General features: G+C 31.5%; 3 protein-coding genes across 4 annotated transcripts; 1 reads left to right on the top strand and 2 right to left on the bottom strand.

Annotated features, from left to right (window-relative positions):
• The first annotated feature begins 288 nt into the window (after positions 1-288).
• LOC122509724 lies at positions 289-20,468 on the top strand. 2 transcript variants are annotated; one of them, XM_043623954.1, is made up of 6 exons: positions 289-410; positions 9,671-9,754; positions 9,959-10,048; positions 19,363-19,568; positions 20,000-20,168; positions 20,242-20,468. In XM_043623954.1, exons 4-6 carry the CDS (start codon positions 19,380-19,382, stop codon positions 20,367-20,369), a joined length of 486 nt encoding a protein of 161 aa, XP_043479889.1. In that variant the 5' UTR covers positions 289-410; positions 9,671-9,754; positions 9,959-10,048; positions 19,363-19,379; the 3' UTR covers positions 20,370-20,468. The 2 variants fall into 2 exon arrangements, with proteins under 2 accessions (XP_043479889.1, XP_043479890.1); XM_043623955.1 differs by having other exon boundaries at positions 9,956-10,048.
• On the bottom strand, positions 14,331-14,852 carry LOC122509723. The gene has a single exon (XM_043623953.1). It carries the CDS (start codon positions 14,850-14,852, stop codon positions 14,331-14,333), a length of 522 nt encoding a protein of 173 aa, XP_043479888.1.
• On the bottom strand, positions 14,898-17,939 carry LOC122509722. The gene has a single exon (XM_043623951.1). It carries the CDS (start codon positions 17,937-17,939, stop codon positions 14,898-14,900), a length of 3,042 nt encoding a protein of 1,013 aa, XP_043479886.1.
• Positions 20,469-21,515: the final 1,047 nt, after the last annotated feature.

Genomic DNA, 21,515 nt, shown 5'->3' with positions numbered 1-21,515 from the left:
AGGCAGACCGCGTAAAAATTATATTGAAAATAATCAAAAGAAAAGAATTAATTCAAGTGACAATTCGAAAAGTGAAAAATTTTATAAGAAAACGAAGAAAAACTTTCAAGATAATGACAGTGAATCAAGTGAAAGTGATTTAGAATTTGTAAATTATGATAATATTAATCAATCAAAAAATGATTTTCGTGAAAATAATTCTAGTTCTAGTGAAGAATTCAGTGATGATAGTTTCGAAGATTACGATGAAGTTGAAAATAAAGCCGAAAGTAATGCATTAGGAGAAATAGTAGATACAGAGAATATTGATTTTTATACGAAAACACAGCTGTCGGATGAAGAGGAACGTCCTCCGCCCGAACCCCCTCCTGAGTTTTCTAGTGGTTCCCTTCTAAACGCACATCATACAGGTGACATAGAAAAATCAACAAGTCGACCCTCGCATAGCAATATAGTTGAATGTAAAGACCAGTTAAGAATGCGGAAAGATAATTATGCATACTTTTTATCGACAACAGGCACCCCTATGGATAATGGTTCCTCAAGTCTTTTTAAACAGAATGAACTCCCACAATTTAAAAATCTTTTACTAAATGAAGCTAAAGAAATTAAAAGGGGAAATAACTTTTTACACATTGCATTACCAATTACCTCAGATTCAAGCGAAAGTATTACTCAAATAACAAATAACATTAAATTAACAATCCAATCATTTAAAAACTTAACTGAAAAATTTAAATTATGGTCGGTTAGTATTGCGAAAACAGCTGTTATAAATCACGTTAATTGTCAAGACATTGAATTAATTTTAAAGAAAACTTTTCAGAATTCTAGCACTACAATAATTATTTGTAAAGGTTATGGTGCAATATGCAACAAATGAACAAAGCCAAATTTTGATTGAGGAAGCACATTCTTCTGCCTTAGGTGGTCACAAAGGAGTAACAAAAACTTATAACAGAATTAGGCACAAATATTTTTGGGAAAATATGAAACTCGATATTCAGAAATATATACAAATTTGTTTGCAATGTCAATTAAAGAAATTAGTTCGAGTAAAGACTAAAAATCCAATGATTATTACTGATACCCCAGGAAGTGCATTTGAGAAAATTTTAATGGATATTGTAGGTCCCCTACCAGCAACTGAATGTGGTAACGAATGTATTTTAAATATACAAGATTGTTTAACGAAATAATCTATCGTAGTACCTTTTACCAAATCAACAAGCTAGCACCATTGCAGATGCATTTGTTAAAAAATTTATTTGCATTTTCGGATCTCCTAAAGGTGTTTTAACAGATCAGGGTACAAATTTTTTAAGCAACTTAACCCTTTGAGGACCAAATTCTTTCTTAAAAAATCGCGATTTTTGATTTTTAAGGAAACTTTTCAGGGACAGTTATTGAAGTTTTTTATTTGAAGACCAGTGTCTGTCATACGAAATTTTTCAGACTATGTGAAAATTATTGTTTCAATATTCAATTTTGAAAATTAAAAACTTTATGCACAAGTTAACAAAAAAATGTTCATGTTGCCTGAAAGCAACACTGGTCCTCAAAGGATTAATAAAACGACTCGCAAAACGTTTTCGTATTCGACAATTTAAAACCACATCTTTTCATCCACAGTCAAACGGTTTATTAGAAAGGTCTCATCACGTATTAGCAGAATACCTTAAACAATTCGTTAATAAACCTTTTAATAATTATATTTTTTTTAGATTTTTTGATTATCTTTCAAATTGAAATAACATGACATAAGAAAATTTTTGAAAACAGATAAAAAAGCAGATTTCTCTATAAATTTTTAGACACATCTGTTTCTCCAAAAATGGAATTTCTATCTAAATTTTACAAAACATACGAATTTTTTTTTTCTCAACATAGAAAGAATAATTAAAATTATTTTGCGTATTCTTTCTTTGAGAGAAGGGAAGGGTGACTACAAATGTTTAAAAAAAAATTCTAAAAGAAATAAATTCTTTAAATAATAAATTAACGAAAATTTTTTCCCAATGTATGATTTAGGATTATTATAATTATCATAAATATTTCTTCAAACGAAAAGCAATTTATAAAATTTTCATTGGACTTTTCTAAAAACTAACATAACAAATAAATATTATTCGAAAATGAAAATTTCTAAAAAATGTAATTAAGGAGGTTCTATCGATAATTGATTTAATGAACAGATTTTGATAAAATCTTACGAGCAACAAGATAAAGTTAATATAAAGGCGTAGTTAAATTTTTGTAATCTCTAGGTACCTATGAAAAAAATTATAAACATTTTTGATTTTCAACATTTAACATTGAGTCTTATGGGAATTGAGTAGTTTGTCATATATATTTACAAACTGCAAAGTATTAAATGAACAGATATTGATCTAAATTTTTTAAATACTAAACCGATATGCAATAATTACATATCTGTTAAAACAATTGTCAATAGGTAACTGAGATTTACAATAAATCAATTTGTAAACAAAATTTACGTTTCATCTAAAAATATAAACAACACTTATAACGTTCGGCAACGTTGCATGCACTATACACATTAAATTTGAGCGCGAAATTTAAATGATAATTTTTATCACAGGTTAGAACCTCCTTAATACTGTTATCTTTGAATCTTTATCCTAATTGACATGTGAATCATTAAATCATAAAATTTTAGTTTTTAAAATATGAATGCAAATGTAATTTAAAATTTATATTAAAACTTCTAATCTCAAAATGTTGTGTGAATTAACACTTTTAACCTTAACATGTATATTCTCAAATCAATCTGCAATGTATGCGTGAGATTTTAAACTAACATTTCCAAACATTAACTGATCACTTTCAATATTCAAAATTACTGAAAATGTATGTACGATTTTAAATTTAAATTAATGGCTGTTTTCGGCGTTCACTCAGTGTCAACACTGAGTTAACGAAAGTCCAATCATTAATAATATTTATTAACATTCTGTTGAAACTATCCAATCAGGATTAACTCGGGGTTAACACCGATTGAACGCCGATAACAGCCCAAATCTCTTGCCTTGAAATGTAAGGAATTTTTAAAATACTAGTCACTATTTTTGCGCGCTACACACGCCCCTTTTCTTTTTGCTATTAAAAATGGAAATGTTTTTACACCAAAATTATCTGCATCATTTAATTCACCATTGACAACTTTAAGTTAAAAATCTACAAATTCCGTTTCTTGTGGTAAAGCTCTCATATTATCTGTTAATGTGTATTTTTTGAAATATTTCTATAGTTTACTATTTTTTATTGATAAATTTACTATTTCTGATTTAGTACCCCGTTCTTTAATTGGTAAAGTTTGTCGAAAATCTCCGCCTAGAATTACAATTTTACCACCAAAAGGTTCGTTGGAATAGATAATCCATAATTTCTAAAGCATATTTTGGAGCCATTGGTGCTTCATCTCAAATAAAAACATCTATATTTTTTAAAAAGAGGCCTTCTAAAGATTGAACTTTAATGTTTCAAGATGAATCACTGTATAATGGAACGGGTAAGCCTAAAACTTTATGAACAGTTTTTCCATTAGGAAGCAGAGTCGCAGCTGTACCTGTAAATGCCATGTTGCAAACATATATTTATTCCTTTACCTCTTAACAATTGCCATAGAACCATCAAAAGAAGAATCCTTTAGGGCATCAAGTACATAATCAACTACAAGTTTTTGTTTTACATTTAATTTAGCATAATTCTGATCTTCTATGTAAATATGTTCTGCAATATTTATATCATTAACTTGTTCAGTACAAATTTCATCTTGTATATCTAATAACCCCTTCAAGTCAGTTAAATTATATCCTTCGTTAAATAACATTGTTTTAATATTTCTACAAGCCCTTTGTTCAGCTTTAATGTCGTTTATTTTTTAATAATCTTCTGACATTTGACCCTTAAATTGTTCCCATATATAGTTTATCCGGATGTACAGGATGACATTGAATTAAAATTCTTGTGAATAATTGGCGAAGTGAATGAGGCATCATACATAATGCAGTTTCTTCGATTGTCCTAATCCATTCACTATCATCTTCTACAAGTCCAAATGCCAAACAAGCAGTTGTAAAAGATTTATGAACAACTCTATTAACTGTTCTCAAACTTTCAAAAGAAGTTGCTCCTTTTACTATAAGCAACAATAATCTAAGATGAAATAACTCCAATTGATGTGGATTAACTGATTACATTCTTCCTTATACTTTTACTTTACGAATTCTTTGTTTCCATTCAAGAGATTTTGTTACCCATGTATAATTCTCTGGTATATTTGAATAATAATACTTTTGAGCATTACTATCTCGTTGGTTAAGCTTAAAATAATCTAAAAGTTTTGTATTTAAATTGAAAGAAATGCCGTTACTATCTTTTTCTTCTCGAATAATAACATTCTGTTCATTTGGCAAATGTATGGGTAAGCGATTAACGCTATGACTCTTTTTCTCTAAAGGTTTACTTAGAATTCTCCAAACTGCCTCAACTAGACCAACATATCTATTTTCTTCATAATGATGTATTTCATTATGATTAACAGTTACCTCACCATTCGCATTTGTGATAACAATAGATGCATCATCATGCCCTTTGAGAATATATTTATATAAATATTTAACAGACTTGATACTCGAAACTATTTCTCCATTAATATGTCAATTAAATATTTCTGAAAGTTTAGGGCAATACGGAACAACATTAGAATTATCAACAATAAATCCATTTGGTCGTTCATACGCTTTATTATTATTTCTTCGACGACAATGAACATAGCAATTTTCTTCAATTGTAGTTTCTTCTTGGTTACTTTTTGGAAATTTTTTTTAAACATTTCCCATCAATTAAACACCAATCTCCACAAGGTCCGTGAATATTATTTTGCATTATTATTTTATGTAAAATAGAATTGATATTTTCATCAGGAATTTCTGCAGAAATATAATGATCAACACTTTCAACTGTTAATATTTTAGAATTTTCTTTCAATATAACTAACAAATGAATGTGTGGCAATCCTCGCATTTAAAATTCAATAACATAAACATAAGATTTGACTTCTCCAAATAATTTATTATCAACAATAGATTCAAGTTAATGTTTAACTTTTAATGCGAAAACCCTAGTTACTATATCAGGTCTATCAGTAGAAGTTTGATAGGGGAATAAATTTTCCTGTATCTCTTTCCAATTTGGATTACACGTCATTGCGATAAATAAATCTGGTCTACCATGACCAGCAACAATAGCCATCGAATCCTGATATTGTTGCATCATATTGCGAGGTGATCCTATAAAAGTAGAAGGCAATATAAGCGTTTTTCACACGTGTACATCAGTTTCCAACACATGATTGTGTAAATAATCCATCAGTCCTTTATATCTTTCACTTCTCACTTAAGCATGATTATTTGAACAAAATCTTAATCTATCTTTTTCTATTTTTACATCATTTTCAACCACCCATTGTTAAAACAATCTACAAGCATCTAAAAGGAAAATCTCTGTAATAAATGAAATATGAATATCAATGGATATTCTAAAGTTTTTGAGGTCGCTAAATCCGAATCTTTGGTCAGAAATAAAAAATTCAAAATGTCGGCTCTAAAATGGCGAACGAAAAAATTTAAAATCCGTATCCCAAGTAGCACGTAATATTACAGTAATATTAAAGCAATACCACCCGGTAATATTACTGTAATAAATGTTACTGTGATATTAAAATGTCCGCCTCATGGTAATATTACGCGGTAATATTACTGTAATGTTACAGTAATATTACATTAATGTTACGCGGTAACGTTACTGTAATGTTACAGGAATATTACATTAATCTTACGTGGTATTATTACTGTAATAATAATAATAATTATATAAATTAACATTTATATAAAAAAAAATTGTTTTAAAATTTATATTTGGCCATTAAAAGCAAATAAAAATGAAAAAGTGATCGTCTTTCGTTGTTGGGACGGTTTGAAATAGAATACCTCATATAAATGGGGCATTCTTTCTGAACGGGAGACCCCTATCCATCCAAAAATAAATTTGACCTAGAGTGTTCTATTTGGTATTAAAATTTAGCTCTTTGTGTCTACTTTTGAATGCAAAGTGGCCAAACACGAAATTCAAGATGGCTGACACAATATGGCTGAAAATGTAATTAGAATTCATAAAATTCATTTTAAATTCCTATGCCAAAAAGATTTATTTTGACGGAAAAAGTTGTACGAGGTCTCAAAATTTAGCTGTTAATGTCTACTTCAAAATACTAAATGAAAAATTAAAATATTGAAGATGGCAGCCACAATATAGCGGCTAATTTTTTAAAATTGCTTAAATTCACTCAAAACTTATTACTCGGGGGTTTTTTTGGTCGCTGATTACGAATCTTGAGTTAGTTTTCAAAAAATGCAATATGGAAGATCCAATATGGTAGACGAATTTCTGAAAAAAATTACGAATTCGCAAAAAAACTCGTAATTCGAAAGTTTTTTAGGTCGCTGATCACGAATCTGCTAATTACTATCAAACACTAAAAACAGCGGATCTAATATGGATAGTTAAGTTCAGGTTTGTTAAGACAAGACTAGTTTTGGGCCAATAAGCTAAGGTAAATTAAGATCAGTGTCCAGGCAGTCAAATCAAGACTAGTATGGGTCCAACCAGCCATGGTAAGACAGGGTCAGTGCCTAGGCAGTCAAGTCAATTCTAGTTAAGGTCCAACCAGCCAAGGTTAGACAAGATCAGTGCCCAGGCAGTCAAGCCAAGACTAGTTTAGGTTCAACCAGCCAAGGTGAGACAAGATCAGTGCCCAGGCAGTCAAGCCAAGACTAGTTTAGGTCCAACAAGCCAAGGTTAGACAAGATCAGTGACCAGGAAGTCGAGACAAGACTAGTTTTGGGCCAATCAGCTAAGGTAAGACAAGATTAGTGCCCAGACAGTCAAGCCAAGACTGGTTTAGGTCCAACCAGCCAAGGTTAGACAAGATCAGTGCCCAGGCAGTCAAGCCAAAACTAGTTTAGGTCCAACCAGCCAAGGTTAGACAAGATCAGTGACCAGGCAGTCAAGCCAAGACTAGTTTAGGTCCAACCAGCCAAGGTTAGACAAGATCAGTGACCAGGCAGTCAAGCCAAGACTAGTTTAGGTCAAACCAGTCGAGGTGAGACAAGATCAGTGCCCAGGCAGTCAAGCCAAGACTAGTTTAGGTCCAACCAGCCAATGTTAGACAAGATCAGTGACCAGGCAGTCAAGCCATTTTTTAATTTTTTGATGGGTATCAAATTGGCTTGACAAACTTGGCTGCCTGGGCAATGATCTTGTCTAACCTTGGCTGATTGGACCTGAACTAGTCTTGGCTTGACTGCCTGGGCACTGATCTTGCCTAACCTTGGCTGGTTGTTCCTAAACTAGTCTTGGCTTGACTGCCTGGGCACTGATCTTGTCTTACCTTGGCTGGTTGGACCTAATCTAGTCTTGGCTTGACTGCCTGGGCACTAATCTTGTCTTACCTTGGCTGGTTGGACCTAAACTAGTCTTGGCTTGACTGCCTGTGCACTGATCTTGTCTTACCTTGTCTGGTTGGACTTAAACTAAAATTGATTTGACTGTCTAGGCACTGACCTTGTCTTACCTTAGCTGGTTGGACCCATACTAGTCTTGATTTGACTGCCTGGGCACTGATCTTGTCTCACCTCGGCTGGTTGGACTAAAACTAGTCTTGGCTTGACTGCCTGGTCACTGATCTTGTCTCACCTTGGCTAATTGAACCTAAACTAGTTTTGGCTTGACTGCCTGGGCACTGATTTTGTCTAACCTTGGCTGGTTGGACCTAAACCAGTCTTGGCTTGACTGTCTGGGCACTAATCTTGCCTTACCTTAGCTTTTTTATTTATTCTATTTACTTGATTTAAAATGTATAAAATATTTATAAGGGTCATTTTATTTTATTTCACCTAAAGTCGTTATGATCTATTTTTAAGAAAATCTGGTGATTTGTGATAATGAATTTTAATATCGGTACAATTCATTTCTTGCAAATATTTTATTGTTTATTTATTTAGTTATTATTATTTCATTAAATATATATTTTACTTAAAATTTGAATTAAATGAGTAGATAACCGTTTGTAATATTAATTTAATGTTTTGTAGGCGCATTTGATTAATTATAATTTATATATATATAATTTTTTTCAAAAAGGGTCATGCTTTTTCCTTTAAAAAATACTAAGTGTCTATTTCGCCCGTCAACTGGCGAAATAAGAGGAATAGATTATTTCGCCCGTCAGTGAAAATGCATGGCAGTTAAAGACGGGCGAAATAAGAGAAATAGTTTATTTCGACCGTCACTGAAAATATATGGTTAGAAAAGACCTCGCCCGTCTTATTAAAAGTCATTGACGGGCAAAATAATATAGTTTTCTTATTTCGCCCGTCTTTTCTAACCATATATTTTCAGTGACGGGCGAAATAAACTATTTCTCTTATTTCGACCGTCTTTTACTGCCATGCATTTTCACTGACGGGCGAAATAATCTATTCCTCTTATTTCGCCAGTTGACGGGCGAAATAGACACTTCGTAAAAAATATCCATAGGGACTCTTGTTGTGTGTATTATAGGCCAATAGGGCAAAAGTATAATATATACCAGTAACCTTGATTAACAGGGTTTTCTAGCGAATCGAAGAAGGAGGAAAAATTGAAAAATTCTGAATTTTTTTTAATCCGTGAATTTTAAGCTTTTTAACTTTTGGTTTAAAAATGTTTCCAACTTTTTTTCAAAATCGTTATTTAAAAATTTATATTTTCTTAACAATGTTTATTATAAAAGCACACATATATAATTATCAAATTTAGCTATTTTGGTCGAAAGAAAATCAACATATATAAAAGTAATGTTTTAATTTATAAAATTTGTAAAGTTTGAATTGCCAAATTGCTTAGACACCTTTATTCATTGATTATATTTTAACTTTAGTCACTTACGAAGAGGCGTTGGAAAAATTAGAATACGTTTTAAATTTGACGGATCCGGATACAGACGACGTAGTGAACCGGGACAAGATGAAAAAAATAAGACATGACAGATGTTACAAAAGATGTACGGAATCGGACACTGACGAAGATCAAGAAGTCGTTAAGCCGAAAAAAATTTTTAAGCCAGCAAATAATAATTATTTATTCGGCAAGAACAATTCCGCTGATACTTCTCAACAAATTAAAATCCAAATCAAGCAGGAGCATCAAAACAAAACTACCAAAATTAATCAGATTGCTACAAACAGTGATTTATTATTTTTCATTAAAAATTTGTAATTAAAATTCTTCTATGAAAATTAATTTTTAATAACTAAGTCAAATTATTTGAAAAGTGCATTATTTATTATTTCTGAAAAATGTGAAGTGTAAATCTTTTAAAATTCAATTATACTTCAAAAATTTTATCTATGATTCTTCCCGAAATTAATTTTAAATTAACTAAAATCTAACTACTCTTTAATATTTTTAAATCATGATTTTAAAGAATTAAGATTTATTAAATTAATTAATACAATTAATATTACTTTAATGTACATCGACTAAAATGACTCTTGTGCTTTATGGTCTGAGGTCTGATTTAACTGATATGATATTATTAATCTAGGTTTACAACAGCAAAACCATTCTGAAATAAATGAGAGGAGAAATAGTGACCCTAATTCAGAAGCGATAACTCAAGGCCCTCAAGGTATGTAGGCTTGTAAATTTCACCCAATGTCTTGTCCACTTTTTTAGAGATCTATTAATTTGTATTTGTAATTTCTGATTTTCACGAAACGCATTTCATTATTTTTTATAAAATGTTATACAATTACTTAAAAATTAAAATTTTCAATTAAAATAATTTGCAAAAGAAAGTGTACTTTAATAATTAAAAATTTTTTATAAGTAGAATAAGTAGATGAATCAGAAAATGGAAAGGATCTGCAGTCAGGATCCACTAAGTCGATTGGCTCTGCTAATTCTGAACAGTTGTCTAAAGGTATATATGTAAATTTTTATTTCACTCAAAAATCGTCGCTTTTCTTTAAATTATAATTGAATATTATTATTATTTAGTATTATGCTATTAACTAATAATGATACAGTTGACTTTAATTTACGAAATAAATTTTTAGAATATTTAATAAAAATGAAAGATATCTTTCTATAGCAGAAGCTTGATCAGGGTTGCCACTGGTCAGGGAATTCAGAGAAAAGTCAGGGATTTTTATTAAAAGTACTGGAAAAAATTAAATTTTTAGAATTCATAAGAAAAATCTAAATTTTTTATGTCTTTTTTGTTTGCCTCATAAATTATGAAGCTACCACGAATTCTAATACAAAACCTTCAAAATTTTTTTCTATTTCTTACATGAATGAATTTTTAAATATTATTCAATTATTTCAAAAGTTTTAACGCAATTATCTCGATAAATATCAAAATTCTTCACAGAAATCCAATTATTTTTAATTTTAGGAATTTTAATATAACTTTTTTCAAAATTCAATTATTTCCACATAAATAACAATATTCACCACAAGAATTCCATTATTTTCATAAATAATAAAATGCTTCGAAGAAATTTAATTATTTAAAAAAATTTTAACGAGTATCTCGTCAATAATTTAATTATCTTTATAAATAACAAAATTTTTCTACAAAAATTCAATTATTTTCAAAAATTTAAATAAAATGATTTGCAAAATTTCAATTATTTTTAAAAGTTTTTCGTAATTACATGATTTTCAATATTTACCATGTTCATAAAATTTATCAAATAATTTTAATATTGAAAACAATTTTTTATACAATTCTACGAAAACATTCAATTATTATCATTAGAGGTGTGCAAAATTCGAATCGAGAGAATATTCGATTCGAACTGCCAATTCGAAGGTTCGAATTGCTTGACTCGACTCGAGTTTCGAATAAAGTCGTCCAATTCGAAAATCGAAGTTAGACTTTCGAATTTCTGTGTAGTGTATGCAGTATGTTGTGTTTCGAATTGGCCGAATTATTCGAAACTCGAGTCGAGCAATTCGAATCGAGAAAAAATTCGATTCGAACTACCAATTCGAAATTCGAAACTTCGATTCGAATCGAAAGTTAACCGAGTCGAGTTGAGCAATTTGAAATTCGAACCTTCCAATTGTCAGTTAGAATCGAATTATCTCCGTATCGAATTTTCTGTTGTCGAGTGATTAATGTTCGGTTCGACTCGATTACATGCACACCTCTCATGAATAATAAAATTTCATTTAGAAATTCAATTATTTTCATCGCAGAAATATTTGCGAAATCAAATGTTTTTAACAAAATTTTAAATAAATTCCATGAAGAATGCAATTATTCTTACATATTTTATTAAAACTTGACAAAGAATTGAATTTTAAGAAACATTCAATCATTCAATAAAGTCTTAAAATTCGTTGCAATAATTCAATTATTTTCATAAATGAGTCATCGGATCTTATAACGACACATAAAATTGTCACGGCGATATTAGTTGACCCCCAAAAGTGTAAAAATAAATAAAACAAATTGTTTTCCAATTACTTCTAAATAGGAAATTTTCTTGTATGTACATCTTTTTTTTCTATTAAAATTTTTTTTATCTATTAAACTTTTTGACTAACTAACTCTAACTAACTCTTCGCATGAATTATTTTTAAAATTTAATAAAAATCTTTATAAAAATTAAATTTTAAGAAACGTTCAATTATTGAATAAATAATTTATTTTTGTATTTAAATAAATGAATTCTTCTCGAATTTTCTAATAAAAATTGATTTAAAAATAAATTCCGGTCAAATTTGTGTGGTAACCCTGTTGATATAAAGGTAATCCTTTTCTAACTTTATTAATATAACGAAATTTGCATTTCTTTGTCTTTATGGTATAAAGAATAATTGTAACACCTCGACAAAAAAGTGATCAAAGAAGCCGAAAATGCCAGGTTATATTAGTAATTTTTGAAATGATAGTATAAATAGTGTTTCGTGGTATGGTAAAATTTAGAGTTGAAATAATGAGGCGCACATTACGGTTCATATAATTTAATTATTTATTTTAAATATAAGGATAAGGTGTTTATTTTAATACAATTTGCTCATTTTTTGATTGGAGCTGATCGCGTCGAATCATTTGTGCCAGTTCGAACACGACTGGTTATTTTTGAGTTTTCTTGTAGAGGAGTTGGTGTAGTATTTGCAAATTAAGTAGTGGGGTACAGACATGGAAGGGGTAGGGTAAAAATGACCATTTTTATAGCATTCAAGGGTCTAATGACCAGATGGGTCTAGTTCAAAAATATCGGTCTTAAAATCAGATAAGTTTGAGTCTGGCGACCTGGTTAATGGTAGGGCCCAGAAAAGTGTCTGGAAAGTCCACTAGTTACCCTCAATATAATTTAATAGAATTGGAACAATATATAATAAAATTATAGATGTTACAAAACGTGCTTCTTAAGTAAGTTTCTAGCTTAGAAGGATTATCCTTTTTAGCAATTTGGTTTTATAACAGTAATTATGCTATGAACCAACAAAAAATGTACAGAAATGTTCTTCGACAGAACATACCGGCCGCCTTGAACGACTCGTGTTCAAAAATGTTAATTAAAAAACTTGAATTTGCTATATTATGAATTTTATAATTAGAGCACATTTGTTAATAAAAAATATTGTGACTCCAATAAAAAGTTGTAATAATGTCTAATTGTCAGTTTGAAGTGGGCACACTTTTTTTACACATCTCTTGTATTTTCAATTGGCTGTTGCGACGGTCACAACTCTTATAACCCCATCGGCACCAGGATGAGTCTCAACAATACCTCCGAGTGCCCACTGCAAAGGTGGCAGATTGTCTTCCTTCAAAATCACCAAGGTTCCAATTTGAATATTTAAGGAACCTGATTGCCATTTGTTGCGACTGATTTGCTCATTTAAGTATTCCTTGTGCCAGCGACACCAGAAATGTTGTCGCATTTGTTGAGCGTGTTGCCAAGGTGAGAGTCTGCCAGGGTTGATGTCTTGTAGGTCTACCTGTGGTAAGCTTGTTAATGGACCACCAATGAGGAAATGACCTGGGGTTAAAGGACGGAAATCGTTCGGATCAGAGGATAATGGTGTGATAGGACGTGAATTAAGAACTGCCTCAATTACATACGTTTGCAATTGTTCAAATGTTAAAACTGTATCACCTACTGTTCTTAAAAAATGATGTTTGAATGATTTTACCGCAGCTTCCCAAAGACCGCCAAAATGAGGAGATCTGGGGGGGGGATAAAGTTCCACGTAATTTTCTCATTATTTAAAAAATGATTAACGTTATTAAAGTGTGTAGGTGAATTAATTAAATCACTTAATTCCTTTAATTCTCTGCTAGCTCCGACAAAGTTTGTAGCATTGTCTGAATAAATTGCTCTAGATTTACCGCGACGAGCGAATAATCTTTTTAAACTCGCGATAAATGCATCGGTTGTCAGGTCACTTACTAGTTCAAGATGAACAGCCTTAGTAGAAAGACAAATAAAAACAGCAACATAGCATTTGATTTTTTTTGTATTACGGTATCTTTTTTCCTTTATATAAAAAGGGCCACAATAATCAATTCCAACGTTCAAAAACGGACGCGAATAGGTTGACCGATCAGTGGGCAAATTTCCCATAATGTGATTAAAGGCTTGAGGTTTCACTCGAGGGCATTTCGTGCATTGACGTATAACCTTTCTAACTGTATTTCTTTCGTCAAGAAGCCAATATCGTTCCCTAATTGCGTATAGAGTGGTTTGTATTCCGGCATGTTTTAATTCGACATGTTTTTCACGAATTATCATATCTGAAATATGAGATTTTCTGGGAAGCAAGATCAGATGTTTTTGTTCATAAACTAAATCTGAATGTTTCAATCTTCCTCCTACCTTAAGAATTCCGTTTTCTAGAAATGGACTGAGAGAAAGAATTTTACTTTTATTATAAATTTCCTTGTCATTTTGCAATTGTTTAATTTCTCGAAGAAATTCAGTTGACTGGGCTGATTTAATAATAAAATTTAATGAACATTCAATTTCTGCGTGTGATAATTGTCCTGATAGTTTCTCTTTATTTTTCGGGTTTGAGTTATGAATAAAACGAAAGCAGAAGGATAATACGCGGTTTAGTGTGCGCATAGACGAAAATCGATTAAAAATTTCATTCGACGACATTGTAAGAGCCATCGTTGTTTGTGCAATACGTACATTTCGAGTTTCCGGAATTTCACAAGTTTGAAGTTTTATCTCAGGCTAAGTATTTTCATCTTGACTGAGCCAAGAAGGTCCATATTGCCAAATATGGTCTGTCAAAAATTCTGTTGGACTTCTTCCTCGCGAAGACAAGTCGGCTGGGTTATCTTGAGAAGGAACATGTTTCCACTCATGAGATTGTGTAATCTCTTGAATTTCAGCTACTCTGTTAGAAACGAATGTTTTTAATTTATGCGGTGGAGTTAATATCCAATGCAATGCAATAGTCGAGTCCGACCAGAAAATTACCTTTTTTACCTCTAAATGTGTTAGAGCTGGAAATAAAGAGGCATACAACCGAGACAATAGCTGGGCGGAGCAGAGTTCTAATCTAGGTAAAGTAACAGGATGAACCGGTGCGACCCGAGATTTGGAGCAGGCAAGAAGGGACTTGTGCTGTCCTTGTCTATCTGTGGTTCGCAGGTATATACAAGCTCCGTAGGCCCGTTCGCTTGCATCACAAAACCCATGAATTTGTATTTCTATTGTGTCCGGGGCAATTAGACACCTATTGAAGCGCATGTTATTTAAAAGAGGCAATTGATTGCTAAGCTCTTTCCAAATTGTTTAAACCTCAGGTGGAATTATTTCATCCCATGATATTTGTAATTTCCATAATAATTGGATTATTAACTTTGCTTGGACAATAACTGGACCGAGCAATCCAAGTGGATCGAAAAGTTTCGCGATTTCTGATAAAATTAATCTTTTTGTTAATTGTTTGTCGGGATTCAAAGGTTTGACACTATAGAGAATAGTATCATCCTTTGGATTCCAAAAAATTCCTAGTGTTTTTATGGTGTCTATTGAGTGTAGGGACATTAATTCAGTTTCACTAGTTTCTGTCATATCGTTAATTAAGCGTGAATCGTTTGATGCCCATTTACGCAAATTAAAACCGCCCTTTTTTGTTAATTCAATAAGTTCATTGCGTAACTCTAAAGCCTCTTGATATGTCGATGCACCTGTGTGCATGTCATCGACAAAGAAGTCTCGTTTTAAAACCTTAGCAGCTAAAGGGAAAGCGTCACCTTCATCTATTGCCAATTGTTTTAAAACTCGAGTTCCTAGAAAAGGAGCTGATGCCGTACCATACGTAACGGTTTTTAATTTGTAAATTTTTATAGGTTCTGTTGGATTGCTGCGCCAAAGAATTTTCTGATAATTTGCATCTTCTATATCTACCTGAATCTGCCTATACATCTTTTCAATATCAGCTGTAAGAGCGAACGGAAAAGATCTAAATCTTGTATAGATTGTAAATAAATCGTCTTGTATTGTTGGACCTACCATTAGAGCCTTATTTAATGACATGTCATTTGAATCTTCCATTGAACCATCGAAAACTACTCTTGTTTTAGTTGATAAGCTGTCTTCTTTTAAAACAGCATGATGGGGCAAAAAGAAACCTGTATAGCGAGAATTAGGATCAATATCTAATGACATGTGATTAAGAGCTTCGTATTCTTCGAGAAAATTAGAATAAGCCTCCTTTAATACTGTATTCTTTAAAAATTTATTTTCTAGAGCATAAAAACGTCGAAGAGCTATCTCATACGATTTTCCTAACCTTTCTTTATTCTCATTAAAGGGCAATTTAACTATATATTGACCATTATCGTTTCTCTTAACATTTTGAGAAAAGTGTGACTCACAAGCTTGTTCTTGTACCGAAAAAATTTGTTTTTTCTGAACCTCCTCTATTTCCCAAAAACGAGTTAGTTCATCATTTTGAAAAAGAGTTGAATTCATTGTTAAGTGACAGGTTGTATTTTTGAAACCTAAATATCTTTGAGATACATCACCTGCTATAATCCAACCTAATCGAGTCTTTTGTAATATTGCCTCATGACCTTGAAGCTTTACTTGACCTACGCATATGAGCTTGTAAAACAATTGCACGCCGATTAAAGCATCAACTTCAGCGGGTTTAAAAAACTCAGGATCGGCAAGCTTTAAATTTGTTGGTATGTTATGAACATTTCGATTAATTGGTATTGACGGCAAGGTACCTGTAACATGTGGGACGACTAGAAAATCTAGTTTTTTCTCAAAATTATTAAAGCGAGATTTAAATGTTGCCGAGACAGATTCATTAATATCATTTGAGGCTAGATTTAAACCTGTAACCGCAATGTTAACAGATTGTCTAGGCAGTTTGAGAAGGGATGCCATTTTCTCTGTCATATAATGTGATTGAGATCCATTGTCTAATAATATTCGACATGGATGTGAGTGACCTTGATTATCGATTATGTCGACAATGGCCGTGGATACTAAAGAATGAGAAGTTGTGTGTGATTGCATATTAACTGACGAATTGTTTGCATTGGGTACCTCCGAAGGTTCCACTGCCTTTTCCTCAATATGCAATAGAGAATTGTGTTTTTTACCACATTTTCTACATGGACCTGATCGACATTCTTTCGCCCGGTGCTTTGGTCGCAAACAATTAGTACAAAGAGAAAGTTTTCGAGTTTCCTCTATTCTTTCTTTTATGGAAAATTTTAGAAACTTTTCACAAGAAAAAATCTCGTGCTCACCTTGACAGTAAAAACAAGCTGGTTTACTCGTCTGTGATGCAACATATGCGTGTTGCTGAGGATTCTTTTTTGGCGCGTTGCTAATATTTCGCGAGTCATTTTTATTACCTGATTTGACGCTTACTTGAACCGATTTTGTGTCCTCAAATTGAGCCCTGCGCTGGAGAAAGGTTATCATGTCTTTCATTGTTGGAAGTGTTATCTCATTAGTGATATCTTCGAATTTTTCGCGCGTTGGAGCATTAAGTTTATCTTTAATTAACAACAGGAGAATTGTGTCCCATTTGTCAACGGGTTGTCCTAATGCACGAAGTGCTCTCAAATGTTTTTGTATATGATCCAATAGTGCACGAATAGAAAATTCCTTAGATGTAACCGGAGCTTGTATAATTGCTCTAGTATGATTTTCAATGATTACCCGTTTATTGTCATAGCGATCTTTTAATAAGTTCCATGCGACAGTATAATTGTCGGATGATGTTTCGAGAGATGCAATTAAGTCTGCAGCTTCATCTTTTAAACAAGATTTTAAATAATGAAGCTTTTGAATCTGAGGAATTTTCGGATTGTCATGCACTATTGATTTAAATGTGTCAGAAAATCCTAACCATGTATCGTATGTGCCAATGAATGTTGGAAGATTTATGGTGGGAAGCCTAATATTTGAAAATATTATATTCTCTTGACTGTTAGTTAAATGTTCTGTGGATGCTGAGTGACTAATTTCTCTTGAACTAGTATTTTCCGGATTTAGCAATGCCTTTAATGAAGCAGATAAGAAAAAATAACGTTCCTCGAAATTGTCACGCGCGGGTGACCTGAATTCAGACGACGGATCATCATTATTAATAATTTCAATCTCTTCCGGTACAAGTTCTTCGAGACGCGTTTGAACTTTATCGAATTCGGCCCAAGTCTCCTTAAGTTTTTGCAATCTTCCTTGAGGATCAAGCATAACTATGCTTTTGGCGTCAGTAATTTTGTCTAATGCGCTTCCTAAGTTTGTTAATATTCTTTTAATATTACCCCTCTGCATGTGCAGAGCTTTAATTTCCTTTTCTGACATTGTTATTATTTCTTTTTGAAAAATACGAAATTGAGACTGACAACAATTCTGTATGAAAGGATATTTTACTAGGAATTGGTGGTACAATTAACTTACTTACCAAAGGATTGATGAGATGAACTGATTGATGTCGTAGCAACTGGAACTCCGTCCACGATGAATCCACGAAATTTAGGGCCAAGTACTGGAACACAGCTTCCCTTGATGATTTTCTCACTCGCTTAATTCGTATTGGGTTGAAATGGTTGCGTTGGTATTAATTTCAAGATTAAAGTTTTTAATTTAGTTGGAATTGGAACACAATCTCCAACACGATACTTTTCTCACTTGCAACGTCTATGATACAGGAACACTGTTAACTGTGATTACTGACAGTTTTATTGTATTGTTTATCACTTTAAGTACACCTTTTGCATTGAACTTAGTCCTTTATCATTTCAAAAAAATGTATTGTTCACCACTTGCACTGATTCAGGTTGTCGGCCAAATTAACAATCGTTACACATATTAATTGTAACTACACTTGTTACTTCAGTAAACGTAACAACACGACATATTTCCGCATGACATTTACGTAACAAACACGCGACAAATATATCCAACGTTCGAAGGACCAAAAATGTTTCGTGGTATGGTAAAATTTAGAGTTGAAATAATAAGGCGCACATTACAGTTCATATAATTTAATTATTTATTTTAAATATAAGGATAAGGTGTTTATTTGAATACAATTTGCTCATTTTTTGATTGGAGCTGATCGCGTCGAATCATTTGTGCCAATTCGAACACGACTGGTTATTTTTGAGTTTTCTTGTAGAGGAGTTGGTGTAGTATTTGCAAATTAAGTAGTGGGGTACAGACATGGAAGGGGTAGGGTAAAAATGACCATTTTTATAGCATTCAAGGGTCTAATGACCAGATGGGTCTAGTTCAAAAATATCGGTCTTAAAATCAGATAAGTTTGAGTCTGGCGACCTGGTTTATGGTAGGGCCCAGAAAAGTGTCTGGAAAGTCCACTAGTTATCCTCAATATAATTTAATAGAATTGGAACAATATATAATAAAATTACAGATGTTACAAAACGTGCTTCTTAAGTAAGTTTCTAGCTTAGAAGGATTATCCTTTTTAGCAATTTGGTTTTATAACAGTAATTATGCTATGAACCAACAAAAAATGTACAGAAATGTTCTTCGACAGAACAAATAGAGAATCAATTCTCTATATTAACGAGTATTATTGAAGTCTGAATTATATCCAAAAATTTACATAAAAACTGTTTTTATTGTTTCACAATTAAGAAAAAAGTATAATCACTGTATAACTGACAAAAGGGTCTCTTTCTTAGTGGCGCTTCACAATTACTTTTAAAATAACCGAAATTCTACAAAGCTGCAATATAAAATTTTTTATTTTTTCGTTTAGCGGAAAAGACACAGGTTATGAGAAGATTAGATAGGGTGGAATTTGCGATACATACGCGGGACGGCAACAATGAAAATAATCATCGCAACGTGAATGTTTCCTTTCTATGCAAAGATAAGGAAATGAAGCATTTTCCTATGAAAACTTTGAAAGTTTTCGATTGGAACGAACAGAAACTTGTAAATGATATCTTCAAAGAAAAAGTTGTAAGCATACCAAAAAATTTTTATTACACTAATATCTAATATTGCTTATACGCTTAGTATCTTAGTATCTTTTTTTAATATTAACTGAGGGCCTGGATGCTATAATATGTGTTATGCGCCATTTACTTAACATGGCGAATAACATATTATAGCATTCAACCCCTCAATTACATTGTCGCTTGATATGGGAGGAGAGCTAAGCCATTTTAAATAGTGGTAAAAACTGTACACTTTTGAATAGTTTTTGAAACTTTCGCACTCAACAAATTCTTTCTCTAAGTTAAAATTGTCAGCTCAATTAAAACGTAAATTAGATTAAACACTTCTGTAAAACAATTAGACAATTGTTTATATCGCCTACTTGTAACGGCATTTAATTTTGCTTTTCATTGAAAATACAGTTACTGGAAATAATTTTTTATTGTTTTCAGAAAAATGCTTTGAAAAAGAATGGAAAATTCAGCACTATTAGCATTACAATATCTCAGATGTTAGAATGTTTGATGACATATGAATTGGGCTTAAAATTCTCGTTTAAGGGTCGAAAACCAAATGTGAAGAAAGCTTTCATCACCACTCGCTTATATAACGTAGTGTTTAGTTAGTATTGTTTTCTTTCTATACATAAATTATATCTTTACATTGTTATTAATTTAATCATTTTAATGTTTAGATGCTGCTAATGAGCTCTACGGAGCTGAAGTGACAGTGGCTTTAGTGAACAGCTCTATGTCATCATGGCTAATTTATTGCAAAACAAGACTAAAACGTCAAGAATGGTTAGCATTTCTTTACTATTAAATATTTAATTTTTGAATTTTCAAAAAAAATTTAAATTCTAGTAATTTTTAAAAATGATTTAATCTCTGCACAATACGTTTTTAACAAGTTATGCATAAGATCTACCATTTAATTAAAGTTTTAAATATTTATTTTATAATTGATTAAAATACTATTCACATAGACTGCCATTTTAAATTTCAACAGTTAGAGTTGATTTCTTCTGAAACCACAAAAATTAAATGTATGAAATATAATGTATCCATTACAATTCAATTAATCCTAATTAAAATTAATTAAAATTTTTATCATTCTAAACTTCCTAACGAAAAAAAATCTTTTTTGCTTTTGTTTTTTATTATGTTTCAACAATTCATAATTCGGTTGCTTGAAAAATTTTGAAATTTCTTCAATGATAAACTTAAAAATTTTAATTATTATTTAAAATTAAAATAATTTTATATAAATTCCATCACATATTTGTTATAATATCCTACAGCTGTTAATATCGGTTAATTGATTTAGCGAAGTTGAAGATAGCGACACTTACCAGATCAACTCGTCCTTTTTTGCAGCCTGTAGTCTTGTTCTAGTAAATTCATTATTAATAGCGAATTCTGTTATCTGCCTAGAGTGCCCTTGTTCTGTTCGGGAGTACTGTTTGTATACTTTAACTATAGAAACTTTGTTAAATCGAACATGCTAAAAGAATAATGTAAATTATGCAGTAGAATTTTTATTTACATACTTACTTTTATATATTTACATTTATTTATTTAATCCTTTAAGTGTCAGGTTAAAATACAAGAAATAAACCACAAAATTAAAATTTTTAAAAATAGGTCGAATTCGCTTCAAACTTGTTATTGAGTGTTTTTGGGGTCGCTGGTAACGAATAAAATGTTAGTTTTTCAAAATTTTTATAATTCAAAATGGCGAAAATTCGATTAATTTTCAAAAATTGGTCAGGTTCAAATGTGATGCCTATATATAGGCGTCAGTGATGACACTGAAAGGGTTAAATACATACTCACAGATTCTACGAGTGGGTCTATAGAGTGCAATCTTTTTAAATGTTCCACATATTTCTATTCACTCTTCACAGAATTTAGAAATTTTTTTACTTTACTAGCGCTTCGTCGACCGCTTCGCGGTCGACTTCTTTGC

Source organism: Leptopilina heterotoma, unplaced genomic scaffold (genome assembly GCF_015476425.1).
Source record: "Leptopilina heterotoma isolate Lh14 unplaced genomic scaffold, ASM1547642v1 Lhet_619, whole genome shotgun sequence".
Classification (NCBI taxonomy): Eukaryota; Metazoa; Arthropoda; class Insecta; order Hymenoptera; family Figitidae; genus Leptopilina; species Leptopilina heterotoma.
The sequence above is the reverse complement of the archived record's forward strand: the minus strand, read 5'-3'. Positions and strand labels throughout refer to the sequence as shown.